Source organism: Capsicum annuum, chromosome 5 (assembly GCF_002878395.1).
Source record: "Capsicum annuum cultivar UCD-10X-F1 chromosome 5, UCD10Xv1.1, whole genome shotgun sequence".
Classification (NCBI taxonomy): Eukaryota; Viridiplantae; Streptophyta; class Magnoliopsida; order Solanales; family Solanaceae; genus Capsicum; species Capsicum annuum.
This window is the reverse complement of record NC_061115.1, coordinates 190,895,643-190,910,601: the sequence shown is the minus strand read 5'-3', so window position 1 is coordinate 190,910,601 and position 14,959 is coordinate 190,895,643. Positions and strand designations below refer to the sequence as shown.

At 35.6% G+C, this 14,959-nt stretch overlaps 1 protein-coding gene across 1 annotated transcript; it reads left to right on the top strand.

Moving 5' to 3' along the window:
• The first annotated feature begins 11,616 nt into the window (after positions 1-11,616).
• On the top strand, positions 11,617-14,555 carry LOC107872005. Its single transcript, XM_016718833.2, has 6 exons — positions 11,617-11,765; positions 11,935-12,342; positions 12,465-12,555; positions 13,344-13,625; positions 13,766-13,956; positions 14,216-14,555. Exons 2-6 carry the CDS (start codon positions 11,962-11,964, stop codon positions 14,309-14,311), a joined length of 1,041 nt encoding a protein of 346 aa, XP_016574319.2. The 5' UTR covers positions 11,617-11,765; positions 11,935-11,961; the 3' UTR covers positions 14,312-14,555.
• The last annotated feature ends 404 nt before the right edge of the window (positions 14,556-14,959 follow it).

Here is a 14,959-nt window from a genome sequence, read left to right as displayed (position 1 = left end):
CTGATGTTGGTTTCACAGAATTATTTACATTTGATAACTGAGTATGAGTCAGTTGGGGAATGTCTCAATGGCTCGCTGGTTTTATTGATTTTCTTAGAGGCTTGTCAGACTAGTATAAATGTTGGGAGTTGACTAATAAGTCGTATTTTGTTATCTTTCTAAATTTTTTTTATTCTTGGATGATGATTACTCTGTTGATATTTGAGGGTTATTTATGGAAACCCCGTTGATTTGTTTTGAACTGAATGAAAATGGCTCAAAGGGTTAGCTTGGGGCTACTCATAGCCTCAAGCACCGTGTGACGCTCCGGGACCCATTTTTCGGGGCGTTACATTCCTATACTAGGATACGTAGGTAGCTTGAGACAAGCTCGATCATATCAACAAAATATTCTCTCTATCCTTTCAAATTTCGATTATCATCTCAAGCCACAAAAATCGCATCGCTTTGATGGAAGTCCAAAAGCAAAGAGTAAGACAAAGAAAGTCCTTCACCAAAAGACATATCAGTATGAGTACGTTATTTGGAATCAGGAAGCACCACTACTCTGTATCTCGAATCTACCAAATAGATTTTCATTCGTCGGAGGGTTGAAGGATGAGATAGCTACTAGGCTAAGTTCTCGATCAACACAAAATCAACACCCACTCTGCAAACTAAGAAACTTTCTTTGTGCGCAGAAACAACAACGCTACAACAAAAGTTCAACCATCTTGAAAGCCCAAGCGATGCTTCATCATCATGATATAAACACTTAGGTATCATCAATTTATCTATAATTATTTCAAGAATCTGAGGAATCTTCTCCAATCTTGTAGGTCTCGATAGTACTCAAGGAAGAACGTATCTAGCATCTTATAACATTTGATCAGAAAATCAACATCGCGTTGCTATCACAAGTCAGGAGGCTAGGTTTTGTCAATTCATTCGCTAATACTTTCTAGCTCTAAAAAAGAAATTCTTGACTTTTTGCAGAGTCACATTAAAGGGATTTTCCTGTTAATCTTCAACCATCAAGTACTAACCAATTGTCTATGAAACTTTAACATAATAAATATAAGAGATGTCCACCCTGAATAATAGGACAGGGCAAGTCCGCCTCGAACAATAGGACAGGGTAGTCTACCCCGAATAATAGAATAGGGTAAGTTTGCCCATTTCGAACAATAGGACAGAAAAAGTCTGCCTCGAACAATAGGACAGGGCAAGTCCACCCTGAATAATAGGACAAGGCAAGTCCGCCCCGAACAACAGGACATGGTAACCCGACCCCAACGACAGGGCACATAACACAACTTTTTCTTCTCCAACAAACTTCTCGCCAAATAGAGCATTTTACATTTTTAGCAATCGTTCTGTCAATCAGAAACCTCTACAGTACAAGATGCATCGCCAATCAATACCTATAAAACACTCATCATGATGAAGACGCCAACATTAGTTTGAATATCTGACTCCACTCTTTACATCATAATTCAATTTATAAATTTTGAATAAATATGTATTTTTTTTTACCTTTTTTACCTATTTTGCAGGACCATGCGGTACAACATGGAACTTTCCTCTTAGCAAAAAATTGGGGCAAGCTAGCGGAATGTCAAGCATCCCTAGCTACGTCAAGGATTTTGGCAAAGAAACTCAACTCAACTTGGCTCAGCCATCTCATTTTTCCCTTTGTGTCATCGCCCAATGCTGTCTAAATCCGACTTTAGGGCTATTTTTCAAAGTCCATAATTTCTATTCTCCCAAAATCCTCAGCAGATATTGCTGTTCAATGCCTCTTAATTCCCAAATAACCATTTTAGATACAAGTGCACTCGTATCCATTTCATTCGTGCTGAAATTTTGTTATAATCCTCGAAGAAACCCAGTGTCACCATAATCCTACACTAGGGCAAATTTTGGTGTTTACCAAATTTTGCTATGATTCGAACTATAAATGGCCTGATTTCTCGTGAAACCCTAGATATGTAGGCAACTCAGAAATCGGAGTCTGACCATAATCTTCCAAACATTTTGTTTTGCCCGAGAAAAAATTAGTTATGTCAACATGATTGACCAAAGATTTTCACACAAATCTTCCGTCACTCAAGGGAAACTATTGACACCAAGTTTCCCCTTCTTTCCAAACCTCTTTACTCTCTTTATGGGAGAGATCCTCAAATAGACTAAGTTGCCAACCTCAAACTCAAGATCTCTTCTTCTTATATCTGAGTATGATTTTTGTCGGCTTTAGGCTATCTTCAGCCTCTCTCTAATCAACTGAACTTTCTCCAAGGCATCAAACACTGAATCTGGCCCTATTAATGCAGTCTTACCTACATCAAACCAACTAATAGGAGATTTGCAGTCTTACCTACATCAAACCAACTAATAGGAGATTTACATCTTCTCTCATAGAGATCCTCAAATGGAGCCATCTGAATACTGGAGTGATAACTATTATTGTAGGCAAACTTAATCAAAGACAAGTAATCATCCCAACTACCCTTAAAGTCGATAACACATGCTCTCAATATGTCCTCTAAGGGTAGAATGGTGCTCTCAGCCTTACCATCCTTCTGAGGGTGAAAAGCTGTATTGAGATGAATTGGGTACCAAGACCCTTTTGAAACACCTTTCAAAAGTAAGAGGTAAACTGAGTACCCCTATCTGAAATGATAGACAAAGGGACTCTATGAAATCTAACCAACTCTTTAAGATAAAACTTGGCATAGTCCTCGGCTGAATAAGAAGTATGGACTAGCAAGAAATAAGCTGATTTGTTCATCTTGTCTACTATAACCCAAATCAAGTTGTGCTGACGACGCGTATGGGGTAACCCTATCACAAAGTCCATGTTCACCTCTTCCAACTTCCAAATGGGAATGCTAAACTCCTGCATCATACTACTAGGACTTTGGTGCTCAACCTTAACCTACTAACAATTAGTATATTTAGCTACAAACTCTGCAATATCTCTCTTTATTCTACTCCACCAGTAGATTTTTTACAAATCATGGTACATCTTAGTGGCTCCTGGATGAATAAAGTAACGTGCACCATGAGCTTCTGCGAGAATCCACTGCTTCAAATCATCTACACATGATGCACACAGTCTACCCTGGCAATGCAACACACCATCTCCTCCTTGGGAGAAAATCTCTATTTTCTGATCTCTGAGTGACTCATTCAACTTCACTGAACTGGGATCCCTATCTTGCTTTTCTTTCACTTCAGCAACCAAAGAGGATTTTGAACTATTCTGAAAATAAACACTACTCTCAACTGAGTCAACCAAACGAATGCCTAACCTAGCCAACTGATAAACCTCCTGAACAAGCTTCTTCTTATCATTCTCAACATGAGCCACACTACCCTTAACAATCTACTAAGGGCATCTTCCACTACATTGACCTTGTCCAGATGATATAAAACACATATATAATAGTCCTTCAATAATTCTAATCACCTTCTCTGACGGAGATTTAACTCTTTCTGTAAAAATACATACTGCAAGATTTTTTGATTTGTGAACACATCAACATGCACCCCATACAGATAATGCCTCTAAATTTTCAAGGCAAAGACAACTGCTGCTAACTTAAGATTATGGGTAGGATAATTTTTTCATGGAGCTTAAGCTGTCTAGAGGCATAGGCTTTGACCCTACCTCTCTACATCAAAATATAATCACGACCAACTCTGAAAGCATCACAGTAAATAACAAACCCATCTAAACCAACTGGCAAGGTCAAAACTAGGGCTGAGGTGAGTCGAGTCTTCAACTCCTGAAAACTTTTCTCATAACAATCTGACCACTGAACCTAACTTTTTCTGAGTCAATCTGGACATGGGGGATGTAATAGATGAAAACCCTTTAACAAACCATCTGTAATATCCATCCAAATCTAAGAAACTCCTGATATTTGATGGAGAAATAGGCCTGGGCTAATTTCTTACTGCTTTGATCTTTTGAGGGTCAACTCTAATGGCATCATCGGAAATAATATGGCCAAGAAAAGCTACTAATCTTAGCCAAAATTTGCACTTACTAAATTTAGCGAACAACTAATGGGTTCTAACAGTCTGTAATACTATTCTGAGGTGGGTTTGCATGATCATTTTCATTATGAGAATAGACAAGGGTATCATCTATGAAGACTATGACGAACATGTCCAAGTACTACTTGAACACCCGATTCATCAAGTCCATACAAGTTGCTGGGGCATTTGTTAGACCAAAGGACATAACTAGAAATTTAAAGTGACCATACCGAGTTCTAAAAGCCATTTATGGAATGTCACATTCTCTGACTCTGAGCTGGTGATAGCCGGGTCTAAGGTCTATCTTAGAAAAGTAACTGTCACCCTAAAGTTGGTCGAACAAGTCATCAATCCTGGGGAGTGGGTTTTTATTCTTGATTGTGACTTTGTTCAACTGACGGTAATCGATGTACATTCTGAAAGAACCATCTTTCTTTCAAATGAAAAGGACTGAAGTGCCCTATGTGGAAACACTGGGTCTGATGAATCCTTTATCTAAGAGATCTTTCAACTACTCTTTCAACTCTCTAAGATCAGCTAGAGCCATTCTGTAGGGTGGAATGAAGATGAGCTGGGTATTTGGGTGAAGGTCTATTCTAAAGTTAATTTCCCTTTTGGGAGGAATTTTGGGAAGATCTTTTGGGAACATATTTAGAAATTCCCTCACCACTGAAACTGACTTGAGACTGAGAGTCTCTTAAATAGAATCTTTGACTTAGACAAAATGGTAAACACACCCCTTGGATATTATTTTTCTTACTCCAAGGTACGAAATAACCCCTAAGCGCTGAAGTACTACCCCTCCATTCAAGGATTGGTTCATTCCAAAACTAAAAATGAATAACTCTATTTCTACAATCACATGAAGTATAGCATGAATGGATCCAATCGATGCTGAATGACGTCAAAATCCATCATCTCTAATTCTACAAGATCTACTCAAGTGACTTTATGGGATATTGTGATCGTACAGTTCCTTTATACCTGCCTGGCTAGAATGGAGACACCTACTAGAGTGGACACTGAGAAAGGTTCTTTTAAGGTCTCAGGACTGACATCAAAATTCAAAGCTATATAGGAGGTTACAAAAGAAAAAGAAGCTTCGAGGTCTAACAAAGCATAAACATGTAAATGAAAGAGCTGTAACATACCCATAAAAACATCAGGAGAACTTTCCTGATTAGGAAAGGACTGGAGTACATATAATCTATTCTGGGGCTTGCCATTGATAGAACTGGAAGTGGTGCCTTGCTGAGTTGGGCGTCCTGCTGGTGTAGCTGAAGAGTTAGTCTGACCCTGCTGGCGATTATTTCTACCTTTCCACATACCTATCGAACATTTCTTCAACTTGTGGTCTGGCTTACCATATCTAAAACACACATCACTGCCAGCCCTGCATATCCCTTGATGATTTCTACCACACTTCTGGCAAAGGAGATTAGTCCGGCCACTGTTCATACTATCCTGAGTCTTAGAGCCTGGCGCCCTATCCTGATTATCATTTTTCAACATTGTCACTGGAGCGCTAGCTGAAGACGGAGCTGGAGCTGAAGATTTCTGATGTAACTGGGGATGATTAGCACCTTCTGACCTCAGCTGGATAAAATTAAAACTACCTGTCCTAGCCCTCTTGTTCTCTCTTTCTTTCTCCTTAACCTTCTCCTCCTCAATCTGCTGAGCATGGACCATAAGCCTAGAAAAGTTCATATCCTTAATCAACATTGCGGTCCTGTACTCTTTGAACACACTATCAGATACACCAGACACAAACTTGATCATCCTAGACCTGTTATCAGCCACCACATGAGGAGCATACCTTGCCAGCTAAATAAACTTAAGAAAGTACTCTTTCATTCTCATACTACCCTATTTCAAATTAATAAAATCTAGAACCTTAGCTTTCCTCAATTATAAGGGAAATAATCTATCTAAAAAGGCGGTAGCAAACTTCTCCCATTCAATAGGCCCTGTATCTGCACCTGTATCCCCCTTTCACTGCTTATACCAGGTGCGAGCTACATCCTGTAATTGGTAAGCAGCCAATTCTACACTCTCATTAAAAGTCACACACATAATATCTGTTACCTTATGAACTATGTTAAGGAACTCCTGCGAATCCTCATCAAACTTGAATCCTAAAAACAGAGTAGGGTTCATTCGAGTAAAGTCTCGAATCCAAGCTGCGATGGTATTAGCCACTGGAACGGCTGGGGCAGCAACCTGCTTGTTATTCTGAGCTGCCACTGAGTGAGATAAAGTAGTGAATGCAACTTTGAATTCAACATGAGAGAAATGCTTGTTTAAGGGATCTTCCTAAATAAGCAGAGGTGCAGGCTGATTTCTCTTTCTCCTTCTATTATTCTTTCTGGGAGGCATGTTTTGTAAATGAAAAGAAGATTGAATTAGAAAGAGAGTTTAAATTGATCTCATTCTCATTTGCATGATATGAATACTGAAAGAAGGGGAACTTTTCCTAAAACATCTTGAAGCTCGTTGCCCATAAGTGTGGCGTGTTTCACATCCATTCACAAGACTCTACTCGATGTGGCTTTTAGAAATTCTAGGACACTTTAAGACCTTAGGCTCTGATACCAAGTTTGCAACACCCCAGGAGTACACCCTGGATGCCACATGGTGCTTACGGCTACACGAGACCATAAGCTAATCCATGAGCCAGTACCTGCTATGAGCACTAAATAAAACTGATAACAAAAGATACACACATGCGGAAATAACTGAATTGTCCATAAGATTTTAAGTAATAAAATATTACTGAAGTATAAGTCTAAAAATAACTTGTTTGAAAACTGATAAAACTAATGACAAACTGACTGACTATCTGAAAGTATCCGAAAGTCTCTAAAACTGGCTAAATAAGAGTTGATGGGACAGGCCCCCACTAACTTTAAATGTCTAACTGAAATAATCATGATCGGTCCTTGAAGTATGAGGACTCACCATTGCTACCACTGTTGATGTGCTGGAATATCTAAGTGCGGTTGAGAACCTGAGCATCTAAACCTATGATATGAGACATCATCGCGCAAGAAACGAGTATGTAGTTAGTACTTGAAATACACTGGTATGCTAGATGAGGTTAGGCTGATATGCATGGGCTTATGTACATGAATAATAACTGAATAAATGACTAGCATGAGATAACTGATGCATGGTATGCATGAAAACTATAAAATTTGAGGATGCATAACCAAGCATATAAACATGATACTGAAATAGTTCGTAAACTGAAATCTGGTAATTGAATAACTGATAACTGTATGCCATGGTTAATACAAACTTGAACTAAATTATACTGAAGACTAAACTGAAACTATGGGAGCTAGCTATAATCGACATGCCCTAATATATTATCAGGGTCCAACCTGTAACCCCAGTTGGAAGAGTGTCAGTACCGTGCCACGGGTACTAACGCTAGTTGTGTGGATCCACTATCTGATGTCCCAAAGGACGCGGGTGGCATGCCTAACTGATGGGGGACCCCTCAGATTTTACGGTGGCGTCGTAGGTGTGGAACCTAGGGACTGCTACTAATGCCTCATGCCTAACTGATGGGGGAGATGCCATCCCTAAGTTCACTCGGTACTAAGTGTTACTCCCAACTAAAGACACTACTTCTTGAGTTGATCTAATCATGATTGAACCAACAACTGACCATACTAACTGATTGAAGGATAATGCTTATAGTTTATATATAGTTCGTTCTACAGTTACTGAAACAATGTAAACAACTAAGTTTTTGGGTGTTCATAACCCACAGGACTCGATATCAATATCAGAACACATGAGAACATTTGAAACCATAATAAGTAAGTATTATTCCAAAAATCATTGCTTAGGCATTTCACTAAACACTTAAGGGTCATAAGTTAAAGTATGAAAATAGTTTAAAACATGTGATAGTAACATAACTTCAATATTAAAATCATGGGTTAAGGATTTAACATGCAACTTTTATCCTTCAAACATGTCAAGGGCTAATTCTAACGAAAACACATGTAAACATAGTATAAAATTGAAATTCATGAAATTTCATGGATATAATTCATGCTAACATGTAAATATCATGACTTTAAACTTGAAAACGGATTCTTGGACTCCATGGGAGAAAAGGACCCATGGATGAATATCTAACATACCTTGGTTGAAGAATTCGTGAGTCTTGGTGAATTTTTTGAAGATTGATCTTGAATGTTGAAGGGACTAGGGTTTTTTCTTGAGAGAAAATGTTTTAAATTGAGATAAAATATGAAATAAAATGCAAATAATGCTCTTTTGAGACCCTAATCCCGTGTTATGGCTGAGATAAAGTGAGGAAAAAAGACTGAAATACCCTCCTAGACCAGAAATTAATTAAGCTGATCGTAGCCAGTGACACGATAAGTGATGCATCATATTAATCAGTTGACGCATTGGGCGACACACTATGTTGCACCCCACCAACGTGATAAAAGGTGCGCTGCGGTCATATTGCGCTGACTCGTTGGTTTGAACATTCAAACAAGCCTCAAACCTCATCCGAAAAATTTGAAACTTACCCGAGTCATGCTATCGACCACCCCAATCATGAATCAACTTAAAAATTGATGTTCTAAGGCCAAGAAGGTCAGAATTAAAATCATCGAAGTTTAAGAGGTTTTGAAAATGTCTAAGTGTTAACACTTAGTGAATTTTTCTAAGTCTTGGACCCCATTAGCATGCAATAGTAAGCTGAAATGAGCTAGGATTTTACAGGGTCTTACAGATATAGTCTTGAACTTGTGTTGAAGTGTTTATACAAACTTACAAATTGAGTACCCGAAGACAACAGTGTATGGGTGTCAATTTTTTACTTATGTTTGCTTATGATTGCACTTGTATTGCTTTGTGATTTCAAATAATTTATTCCTTATGCTAGACGATATTGGCATGCATTGATACCTTATTTTATATTGTTATTTTAAATATTCCATGCTTGTTATGTTCGGCGATATTGGCATGTGTTGATGCTTTATGTTATACTATTATTTCGAATTGCTTACTTATTATATATAGTGATGATGGAGATGATTCAGGTTTGATTTTGTACCTTGGCTTAGTTATGATTATCATGCACTTTATCATTCTTATATCATGATTTAGCTCAGTGGTCAATGATGCCTACTGAGTAACCATTGTTTTGGTGCTCATACTACACTTTTGTACCTTTTTAGTGCAGATTCGAGTATTAGTTGCCATCGTTAATCGTGTTTCTTGTACTGATTGATTTCTGAAGATAGGGTGAGCTCTTGAAGTTCGAGTCACCCAATTTCCTTCCATCTTTTATATTCAGTCTTTAGTATCCGAGACAGATGTATTAACTATTCTAGACTTGGAGTTGTATTAATACTATTAGTTGCTCTTGTACCACCTTTACCAGATTTTGGGATTGATAGCTATATGATTTCTTATTCTATCTAGAACCCTCGTGTTAGCAATTGTTGTTCTTTAAATTTCGCCTATGTTGAGCCTTTCTCACCAAATTAACTCATTGTGCTAGCCCTGGGTTATGATTTTGGCTTATCTACTGGTGGAAATTGATAGGTGTCATCATGACTTGTAAATCGGATCATGATAGATTGTAACCAAAAATAAAAGTTTTCATAAAAATTGATATAGGATATAATTATTTTAGGATGATAATCACCGCAATATGCAATCGAAAGGATAGTGGTCGCATAGAATTCAAACGAAAGTACCCTAACGTGCTTTGGACAATAATTGTCAAATTTAATTTGTCATACGAGTCCATGTAGAAAAAGAAAAATTCAAAGTAATTTCATAAAGAAGTCATTTTTCTAGATTTTTCATCATAAATTTTTAATAAATTATTATTTTAGAATAAAAAATAACAAAACTCGACAAAGCTCTTCATAAATAGATATCTTTGAGTTACATCATTTGTTTCTACTATTCATCATAATTTTTTAGTAAGTTATTATTTTAGAAAAAGATAACATACTTGACATAGCTCTTCACAGATAGATGTCTTTAAGTTACATACTGTTGATCTACTTCATGCTTTTTTCTCACATCTTTTTAGCAGTGTTTTAAGTTTGAAAGTAGCTATAATTATTTATCTTTTATTTATTATATTATTGTTGTATATAATTTAATCTTAGATTTAATTACATTTGTTGTTGATGTTAATCACTTGATGTTCAATAATTTTCATTACATTTATAGAACTTCAATGCTTTATAGTTTATTTAAATACACTAAATTTTTAGTAATGTTTATTCATGCATATGTATGTTATAATAAAAGAGTGGGAAGTGTAACATTATAAACATTTCAAATTGATTTTTAAAAAATGAAGTGAAAATCACAGCACATATTATTATGTCGTCAGATTAAAACTTTCAAAAGAGGCAACTTATGAGTATAATGACGCAATGGTGTAAATTTAAATACATTTGCTAATTATCCTTTAATATTATAAACGTATAAAAATAAGGACAAATTATGAAATATCTTGCTCCAGTAAAAAGTCACATTCTTTATTCATGTAGAGAAATTTAGTAGGAGTTTGGTCATAAAAATAAAAAAAAAGTTCACTTTATTTAGAATTTTTAAAGTTGAAAATAGAATTAAAATTGTGTTTGGCCATAGTATTTTTGAGTTGATATTTATAATTTAAATGTATTTTAAAAAATATAAGAAGTGAAAATAATTTTTTAAAATTTTATGAAAATGGAATTATTTTATGAAATAAAAAAATTATTTTTTAAATAAAAAAAATGCAAAAAGTGAAACTAAAAACCAAATTCCCAAATACAACTTTATTGATGGCCAAACAAGTTTTCAAAATAAAGTGAAAATGTATTACGGAATATAGTGAATACTATCTATGGCCAAACGGGTCCTTAAAAGTGAAGACAAAGATGAAAAGGAAATCCGTAAAATTTCAAGAAGAGATTGAACAGAAAAGAGAGATGCTCCAATTAGCTGACAAATATGTATCTCATTATTATCTTTTGATAGTTTTGTGCATGAGGTTGAGATAATGTTTTTTAAAAACTTCATACTATTGAAATTATCGTAGAGAAAAGGAGAGAGCAAAATGGACGTAGATTTTATCCCTACCTCATGGAGATAAAGAGGTTATTTTCAAAATATCCAGATTCATGTAAAGTTGAGTTTGTGTACTTGTATCTTAAAATTATTTATAATGATAGTCAACTAGGTATTCTATTCCACTTATCCCGATATAAAATTCTCAACTATTGTGCTTTGATCTAGGTTCATGAATATGTCGACGTTTTATATATAATGTTAGATTCAGAGTCAACTCAAACAAGCTCGATTTGTATGAAAGACGGACAAACTGTTTTAACATGATAACTAAAATAGTTTATAATTTTTAAATATCATAAAACATCATTCTAAATTGTTAATTAATTTTTTTACGTTTTAAATTAAATATTTTTGTAAAGTAATACTAGGTGCAACACATGTACTCTAAATTAGTTTGTCAACTATTTTGAGACGGGAGAGTATATATGTTAACTGAAAAAGGAAAAAGAAGATGAAAGACCAAAGGTTTGCATTTTCCCTAAAAACTATGGACCTTTCATTTGCTCTTCATTAATTTGAACTATTTTACATTTTCCTATATCATAATTTGTGAGTACTAATCGCAGTTCTAATCTAGCGCGCAAAGAGATTAGAGATTTGCCAGCAAGTGTCCAAGACACCTAAAGGTTTTCTTTCTTTCTTTCCTGTCTATATCTTTATGTGTTGTAGTAAACTATAATCTTAATTGTTATTTTCTTCTTTAAGAAAAGGGGATTAAATGAGATTTGATTACATGGATGCTATAATTAACTTGCATTTTTTGAAGTGAACTGATGGAATTCCTTTTGCTCATAGGTTGTTAATTTATATATTGGAGAAGTCATGGAAAGAACAAAAATTTGCTTGAAGCTACTGGTTGATGGCAAAGCTCATAAAGTTGTGTTTGCTGAAGCTGGAAAAGACTTCATTGACTTCATATTTAATATACTCACATTACCAATCGGATATTGCATTGGGCAGCCTAGTACTAAGTCTGTGTTTGGTTCTCTAGGCAACATAATCCCAATATTGAACAGCGCGGGTTCTAATTATATGCAACTCAATGAACTTGGGAATGTCCAGGAAATCATGGCATGGATAGTCACTGATAATCTGTTCATTGCACCGTCTTCTGCAGCTAGTGTGATTTCTGTGCTAAAAAGATGTAAGGCACAAGTTGATCAACTTCAATACAAGGCGATTGATTTTCAGATCAGTGATTTGGTACGGCAATCTTCAATATGTCCCTTGGCTTAAACCATTTAATAACATTTGGTATTCAACTTCAATCTTCAATGTGAGTGTGATTACTGTTTAATCTTTTTGTTTTCTTCAATAAAATCCAGGAACAAGAGTTCTTGCAGGTTTCTTTGAAGTCCAAAACAGTTCTAACGGACCTTTTCCTTCGGCAGACAGGATGGAGAAAAACAAAAAATGGTTGGTCATCTTTTGCTCTTTGTTGACAATTGATGTTCGTAATGGTGTTGTACCTTTCACATTTTTTGCATCCTTAAAAGTCATCGATAGAGTTAATGGCTAGTGGTCTTGTAAGTTGGTCAATAAATTGAATTGAAATAAAACTTTCATAGGTTAACAGAGTACAAATTCACCACCGACGATTTAGAATATAAACTTGATGAATTCGTTTCTGATTGCCGCCTCATTCTACCTTAAAATTATGAATTCAGAACTTGGCAGTTGTTGAATTTTAGTGATTTTTCACATATTCAAAGGCTTCATCCTACTCGGTTTGCAGGGCTTAATTCTTAGTGTTAATCTTGCTCCTCTCCTATTCTTATCTTCCAATGCAATAGAACCTCTTATATAGGAGTATTAGAAGGCAAAATACCTAAAGATGATAGAGAAATGAACTTGGACCTAATTCAACCTCAAAAGCTAGCTCATGAGGAGGAGGATATAAGGAGACCAAGGATCCTTTAACCCACCGATGTGGGACTCCAACAAAAGACCCTCCAAGATTTGACGTTTTTATTCAAATTTCCCTTGAACTAATTACTTCACTGTACTTGGCTTTTTTAAAATAGTTACCCCTCAAACAATGACTGGTTCTAATTACTCATACTTGGCTTTTCTATAATCCAAGTGATTTCAAATGACATGTAAAAGAAAATCTAAAAAATCTAAACAAACATTTCCTTTTATATTTAGCCATTCCAAATACAGCTACCAATTTTTTTTTTCTCTTATTATATTGTTTTTTGCAGGAGAAAAATGCAATGTGACACTTATAATCGACACAAAAGCCGATAGAGTTATCTTTGCTGAAGTAGGAAAGGACTTGTTTTGTTTCCTGATCAGATTACTTCAACTTCCAATTGCAACTGTTATCAACCAAACTAAAACCAATGGAGTTGGCTGTATTGGAAATGTATACCGAAGTTTTAAAAATCTGAATGAATCCTACATACAGTCCAATCAAACAAAGGATGAACTCCTCATGGCAACTGTATCAAACTCTTGGTTCGAAGCATTGCAGTTATTTCATGGTAATTTCTTATTTATTTTCTTGCTTTATGCAATGCACCCCAAGTATTGAATCCACTAATTCAGATTTTGTAGTTTCTCGGTTTTTGATATCACAATACATCATTGATGAACATTATTTTGCTTTTCGTTATCTGTGCAGATACTCCAAACAAACTTTTGGATAGGGATATTGGGGGTTACGTTAAAGGTCTAGTAGAGTACATGGTAACTGATGATTTGTCAATAACGCCTCTGTCTCTGATATCTGTTATGTCGAGGCTCAATATATGCAATAATGCAGAATCAACTACAAAGCTTGAAGTGAAGACAGTTGAGTTTGGTGTTAATGAGGTGAGCCTTTACTTTGCATATGCGTGCACAAATAGTTCGCCAACTGATAAGATAGTTTATACTGCCAGTACAACTTGTTATAGGTGGCCATTTCCTCTATTTTATGAATACCAAATTAGACTTGCGATTATGAGTCAGCTGCTGTCGCAAGTCTCATAGTCTAATGGGGTAAAAAAGTTGCATTTTGTTATTGTGCGGAAGTTGAGCCTTCTAAAACAATGGCATTGGATTAATGGTGATTCTCTTAATTGATTGACAGGCTCTGAGATTTTTAGAAGCATCATTCCGATCGGAGAGAGTCCTAAGCGAAGTTTTTCTTGTGAGGGATGAGCTTGATGTTGTTGTGGTTGCTTGATTGAAAAACTATGGAAGATACTGCATGTTGTGTTGGGCTTTTAATTTATTAGAATGCAATCTATTTTACTTTGGACAATGCTAGAAGGTGATTTGGTTTCAGGTTTCAAGTTAACAAGTAATTTGTGTTGTTGTTTGTTTGAAGAGTAAACAATTATGTGAATTGAGCTCAAAACGTTATTTCCAAACAATCCATTAAGAGGCATGTGGTTCATTTTGTTTAGGGTTACGTTCAAAAATGTCCCTAAAATAGGTCGGTCTTGATATTTGGTTTCCCATAAGAAAGGTTTTGTAAAAAATGGTCTTCATAAGGGGTGGTCTTGATATTTTAACCTTGCTTACTTAATCTTGTTCATTAAGTAGACGTTCTATCGTTTGTTCATGAGATAGGCGTTCATGAAATTTCAATGCAATGGACATGCAAAATCGATAAGAAGGTTGGCCTTATAGCAAAAGTTAGAACTTTGATATGTTGTCCATAAGACAAATATTCTACCTTTTGTGCATAAGGCAAATGATGTTTAAGTCTTTAAGATATTTTAAGATAAAAGACCTGCTCAATTGATTAGAAGTTATGCTTTATAGGCTAAAGTTAGAACTTAGTGTTGTTACCTATCAAACGTAAGTTCTAACTTTCGTTGTTTATTCA

Excerpts from the sequence above, each read along its gene's own strand:
- LOC107872005 (XM_016718833.2), top strand. The coding sequence starts at position 11,962 with ATGGAAAGAACAAAAATTTGCTTGAAGCTACTGGTTGATGGCAAAGCT. Across the intron at positions 12,343-12,464 it reads ATTTTCAGATCAGTGATTTG|GAACAAGAGTTCTTGCAGGT; the intron begins GTACGGCAATCT and ends AATAAAATCCAG. Across the intron at positions 13,626-13,765 it reads AGCATTGCAGTTATTTCATG|ATACTCCAAACAAACTTTTG; the intron begins GTAATTTCTTAT and ends TTATCTGTGCAG.